Source organism: Nicotiana sylvestris, chromosome 4 (assembly GCF_000393655.2).
Source record: "Nicotiana sylvestris chromosome 4, ASM39365v2, whole genome shotgun sequence".
Lineage (NCBI taxonomy): Eukaryota > Viridiplantae > Streptophyta > Magnoliopsida > Solanales > Solanaceae > Nicotiana > Nicotiana sylvestris.
In genome coordinates this window covers 142,046,069-142,051,889 of record NC_091060.1, presented here as the reverse complement: position 1 = coordinate 142,051,889, position 5,821 = coordinate 142,046,069, and the positions used below count along the sequence as shown (strand labels likewise).

The 5,821-nt window shown below is 37.2% G+C and overlaps 1 protein-coding gene across 1 annotated transcript; it reads left to right on the top strand.

Moving 5' to 3' along the window:
• The first annotated feature begins 202 nt into the window (after window positions 1–202).
• On the top strand, window positions 203–1,163 carry LOC104233449 (uncharacterized). Its single transcript, XM_009786845.2, has 2 exons — window positions 203–454; window positions 531–1,163. Exons 1-2 carry the CDS (start codon window positions 203–205, stop codon window positions 1,161–1,163), a joined length of 885 nt encoding a protein of 294 aa, XP_009785147.1.
• The last annotated feature ends 4,658 nt before the right edge of the window (window positions 1,164–5,821 follow it).

Genomic DNA, 5,821 nt, shown 5'->3' with positions numbered 1-5,821 from the left:
TATTGAAGCCCCAGTGATGATTCCTAATGATGAAGTCCTCGTTGCTGCTCATGATTAAGTTGAGCAACTTTTTAACTGCGTGTTTGATGGTGAAAATTTAGGTCTGATTTCTGATAAAGCACCTCTTGCTTCTTTTTCTACTCCCGTTCCTGTGATTCCTCCTTTGCCGGTCGTGGCTATTACCATTCCTCCCTAGGCTATTATGACTGCTTCCACAGTTTCTCCCTCGACTACTCCTCCTTCAACTGCTCCTTACACAGAGGTTGGTTCTTCAAGTAGGAGTGATGCTATGAGGCGAGTTACCATTGAAGTCCCCGCCGAGGGTAACCTTTTAAAGAAATCAGGTCAAACTGACGTGTGGATAAAGCCTTTGATTGGTCCAGTTGAGAGAGCTAAGTTTGATAGCCATAGTTCTATGACCTTGATGAATGATATAGTGCATGCTTCTTTAAAGGTATTCCTTTTTCAAGCTTTACTTTGTCATTTTTCTATCTTCAGGATTTTCATTTTTTCCCCTCTCTTTTTTATAGGTCAATCTAATTGGCACAGAGATGATGAAAAAGGTTACCCTCTCAGAGCAATTAGTGTATGACTACCAAGTGGAGGCGGATAATTGGAAGGAATGGTGTGAAAGTCTTCAGATCGACATGGAAACTTTAAAAGAAAGTAAAAGTACCTTAGAGCAGCAGGTACGATCTTTGACTTCAGAGTTGGCAGTTGAAAAAGCTTCTTCAAATCAAGCAAGTAAGGAAAAGGCTCGTCTGGAAACCTCTTTTTTCGAGCAATTGTCCAAGTCAAGTGAAGAAATTAGAGAGTTGAGATCTCTCTTGAGTGAAAAAGAAGCATATGCTGGTGAACTCATACAGAATTTGACTCAAACTCAAGAAGACCTCCGGGTATCTTCTGATAAGGTTTTCTCTTTAGAGAGTTCCCATGCTTCTCTTCAAAGGTTTTATGAATCTGCCTTGGCTGAAAATGAAAAGTTAAGAAATAAAATTGCTGACTGGGAAAGAGATTACGAGACCCTTGAAGATAAAACTGCCATTGAATTGAGTTGGGCGTTTTTAAATTCTCGCCATGATACCCTCGTTGAAGTTAACCAGGAGAATTTTAACTTGGAATCTAAGTTAGCCAAGATCAAAGAGACTATTGAGAAGACTTAGCAGAACCAAGATTTTTCTTCTCCCGTGGTTAAAGTTTCTGAAAATGTTGAAGATAATATGGGTATCCCCACTCCTTCAAGTCAAGTTGAGCCCACTGCTGCTGATGACCCTACTTCAGTCCCTTCATCTTCTCAGTGAAAAGTTTATGTTGTTTGAATTCCTTTGTTTTTTTCTTTTTGGTGGTATGTGATTGTGACCCTTGATCTTTTTAAGGGTTTGTTGAAAACGTTAAGTCCCAAGTCCTTTTATGGGGCACTTTGTATAAACAACTTTTGTTTTATGACTAAGTTCATACTTAGTCTAAACTCTTTAATATTAAGAAGTTCCCGCTGCTGTTTGAACTTCTGTTTTGTTTATTCTTGCTTTTATTTTTAAGGACTTACTGAATAACTTGTATTTTTATTCTTCAAAAATGCTTCTGTTAACTTCATGAATACTTGAATTAATCATGAATTTTATAAAAGAGAGCCCTTTTATATTCGACACTTAATGAAGAAGATGTATCAACTTCATAATGGTGTTAATATGTGATAAAAGAAATAGGAATACATATGTTTTTGGAATAACTTCGACAAGTTTTTATTTGAACTTTGTCAAGTTTTAAATAACACTTTACATGTATTTGAATTACTTCTATAACTTTCTCCCAACTGTTTTCCTTATAACAAATTTCAAAAAAGAAAATGAATACAAGGTTTTTACTTATAACCTGTTTCAGTACATTGCCTTTACCCTAACTATGATAAGGTTCTTCTTTGGCTTTAGCTCGTGACTTTGCTCTCACTATGAGTAAACTTCCCAGGCTTGAACTTTGATTATTTCCCAATCTTCTTTGCCTTCTTTATACACATATATTATATAGTCCCCCAAGTGTTTGAGCGTTGAAGTATGAAGTCTCGAGCACTTGATTGTTCCTCTCATTTGGTCCTTTTCTTGAAAAGGAAAAACACACAAGACTCGGAGGTGCGATTATAGATGAAGACTTCTTAACCCGTCTGAATTTCTATCAGAATAGTTGTAACCCTAGACTGGAAAATTTAATTTATTCCACGTGCCTTACAGATCATGATTCATCATTTAGTACGGGCTAGCTTTTTTGCCTATCATCTAAAATCATTAGTAAAATTTTAACAATTCAAAAATAAAATTTTAAAATATGAATACCTGACCGTGGGTATTCCTTAGAATTAGTATCTTTTCAGGTGAACAGAATTCCAGTGCGAAGGTAGTATCTTGCCATCTATCGTTTTCAGCTCGTGTGCTCCTTTTCCGGCAATACCATGAATCCTGTAGGGTCCTTCCCAGGTTGGACTCAATTTTCCCGCATCGGCTGCCTTCGTAGATTGAAAAACATTTTTGAGCACGAAGTCCCCAATCTTGAAGAATCTTAGGTGTGCTTTTCGATTGTAGTAGCGTTCTATGACCTACTTTTGTGCTGCTATTCTTATTAATGCAACTTCTCTTTTTCCTTCAAGTAGATCAAGATTTATTAATGCGCATTTCTTCGCCATTAGACTCTTCTAACGCTTGTGTAAACCTTGTGCTTGGCTCTCCTATCTCAACTGGAATTAAAGCTTCAGCTCCATAAACCAATGAAAATGTTATTTCTCCCGTACTTGTTTTTGTTATTGTGCGGTATGCCCATAAAATACCAGGTAACAATTCTGGCTAATTACCTTTGGATTCCTCTAAACGTTTCTTTAAATTGTTGATAATAACTTTGTTTGTTGACTCAGCTTGTCCATTACCCACCGGATGATAAGGTGTGGATGTAATCCTTTTGATCTGCCAACTTTGAAAAAACTCTATAATTTGTGCGCCTATAAATTGAGGGCCATTATCACACACGATTTCCTTTGGCACACCGAATCGACATATGATATTTCGCCAAATGAAATCTGTAACTTCTTTTTCTCACACCTATTTGAATGCTCCTGCTTCCACCCATTTAGTAAAATAGTCAAAAGTACAAGCAAGAATTTTACCTGTCCTTTTGCTTGTGGTAGTAGACCCACGATATCCACCCCCCATTTCATAAATGGCCATGGTGCAATGACCGAATGTAACAACTTCGCAGGTCTATGCATGTTATTACTGTATCTTTGGCACTTATCACATTTAGCCACAAAATTTTCCGCTTCTTCTTCCATTTTAGGCCTGTAATAACCTGCCCTAATCATGGTTCTTACCAGTGATCTTCCTCCAGCGTGATTTCCACAATGCCCCTCGTGTATTTCTCTTATTACATATTTCATCAATGAAGGCCCGAGGCACCTTTCTAAGGGACCACCGAATATTTTTCGATAAAGATTGCCTTGCTTTAAACAATATCGAGTAGCCTTTTTTCGAAGTGCATGAGCTTTTTTCTTGTCTTCAGGGATGGTTCCATACTGCAAAAAAGCAACAATATCATTCCTCCAATCCCAGGTTAAGTTATTGAAATTTACCTCATTTTTGTCTGGATCAAGCACTGAAATGAAAAAGATGAATTAAGGAAGCATTTTCATTGCTTGCCACGTCTGCTGCAGATGCGAGATTGGCTAGGGCGTCTGTCTCGACAATTACATCTCTTGATATTTGCATAACTTTCCAGGTTTGGAATTGTCTGATCGGATCCCGTACCTTCTCTAAGTACTGCTGCATCCATGCTTCCCTGGCCGTATAAGTCCCCAACATTTGATTAACTACGAGCTGCGAATCGCTTTTGATCACAATTTGATTAATGTCGAGTTCTCGTGCTAGTTCTAAACCTGCAATCGCAGCTTCATACTTTGCCTCATTGTTAGTTATAGAATGACTTTTAATGGCTTGTCAAATGGTTTCACCCGTAAGTGGTACCAAAACAATTCCCAAGCCTGCACCCTTCACATTAGATGAACCATCAGTAAATAAGGTCCAAATTCCTGGATTAGATCCGTTGAACATTTGTAATTCTTTTTTTGCTTCCAATTGCATTCCTCGGCTAAAATCAACCACAAAATCTGCTAACATTTGAGATTTTATCGCGGTTCTAGGCTGGTATGCAATGTCATATTCACTTAATTCTATATCTCATTTGGCTAACCTACCTGACAACTCATGCTTATGTAATATATTGCGTAATGGATAAACAGTTACTACAACGATATGATGACATTGAAAATAAGGTCTTAATTTTCTAGATGCCATGATTAATGCAAGTGCAAACTTTTCTAACTAAGGATACCATGTCTCCGTATCTAATAAAGATTTGTTGACATAATAGATCGGAGATTGTTTACCTTGGTCTTCACGAACTAAAGCAACATTTGCCGCTACTTCTGAGACAGCAAGGTAGATGAGCAATCTTTCCCCAGCCTTTGGTTTTGCGAGTAATGGGCGGATTTGAAAGGTATGTCTTCAAATTTTTGAGTGCCTGCTGATATTCCTCAGTCAATTCAAACTAATCTTGCTTTTTAAGAGCTGAAAAGAACTTAAAGCACTTTTCTGATGATTTAGAAATGAATCTCCCCAAGGCTGCAATTCTTCCTGTCAACCTCTGCACTTCTTTTTTACTTGTAAGCATGTCAGGAATTTCTTCAATGGCCTTAATCTGTGCGTGATTCACTTCAATACCACGGTTAGAAACAAGAAAATCCAAAAACTTACCTGATGCAACACTGAATGCACATTTCTCAAGATTTAATTTCATATTGAATTCTCGCAAGATCTAAAACGTATCAAACAAGTGAGATATATGATCCCCTAAATGTTGAGTTTTAACGAGCATGTCATCTATGTAGACCTCCATTCTTCTTCCCAAATGTTCTTGGAACATTTTGATCACTAGTATTTGATATGTTGCACTAGCATTTTTGAGACCAAAAGGCATTACTTTATAACAGTAAGTCCCTCTGTCTGTTATAAATGAAGTTTTTTCTTCATTTATTGGATCCATTTTGATTTGATTGTATACTGAATACGCATATGAAAAGCTTAACAATTCATGTCCTGCAGTAGCATCAATTAGTTGATCTATATGTGGTAATAAAAAAGAATCTTTAGGACAAGCTTTGTTAAGGTCTGTGTAATCTACATAAACTCGCCACTTACCATTCTTTTTTGGTACCACAACAGTATTGGCTAACCAATTAGGATACTTTACCTCACGGATAGACCCAATCTTTAGTAATTTTTGAACCTCATCTTGAATTACCTGATTTTTGAAAGTTCCTTGCTTTCTCTTCTTTTGTTTGACAGGGGGATACAATGGGTCTTCATTTAATTTGTGAGTCATTACCTCAGGTGGTATTCCTGTCATATCAGAGTGGGACCAAGCAAAACAATCCACGTTAGTTTTTAAAAATTCAATCAACTTACCTTTCATGTCTTGGCTTAGATTGTCCCCTACGTAGACTTTCCTTTTAGGTCATTGTGCAAATAATATTACAGCTTCTAGTTCTTCAATCGTTGTTTTGATATTTTCATTTTCCTCTGGTTCTTCAATGGCATTTGGCCTTGAGTCCACATATGTTCGTCCTTCTTCAGTTGAGGTTTGTGTTGTGGTACCCTCAACTGGATTCTGTAATTGCTATTTTTCTTCGTTTCCTGTACTTGAATCTACTAAAGAGTTGATGCTTCTAGATGTATGTTGATCCCCACGGATTTGACATATTCCCCATGGTGATGGAAATTTAATA

Excerpts from the sequence above, each read along its gene's own strand:
- LOC104233449 (XM_009786845.2), top strand. The coding sequence starts at position 203 with ATGACTGCTTCCACAGTTTCTCCCTCGACTACTCCTCCTTCAACTGCT. Across the intron at positions 455-530 it reads TAGTGCATGCTTCTTTAAAG|GTCAATCTAATTGGCACAGA; the intron begins GTATTCCTTTTT and ends TCTTTTTTATAG.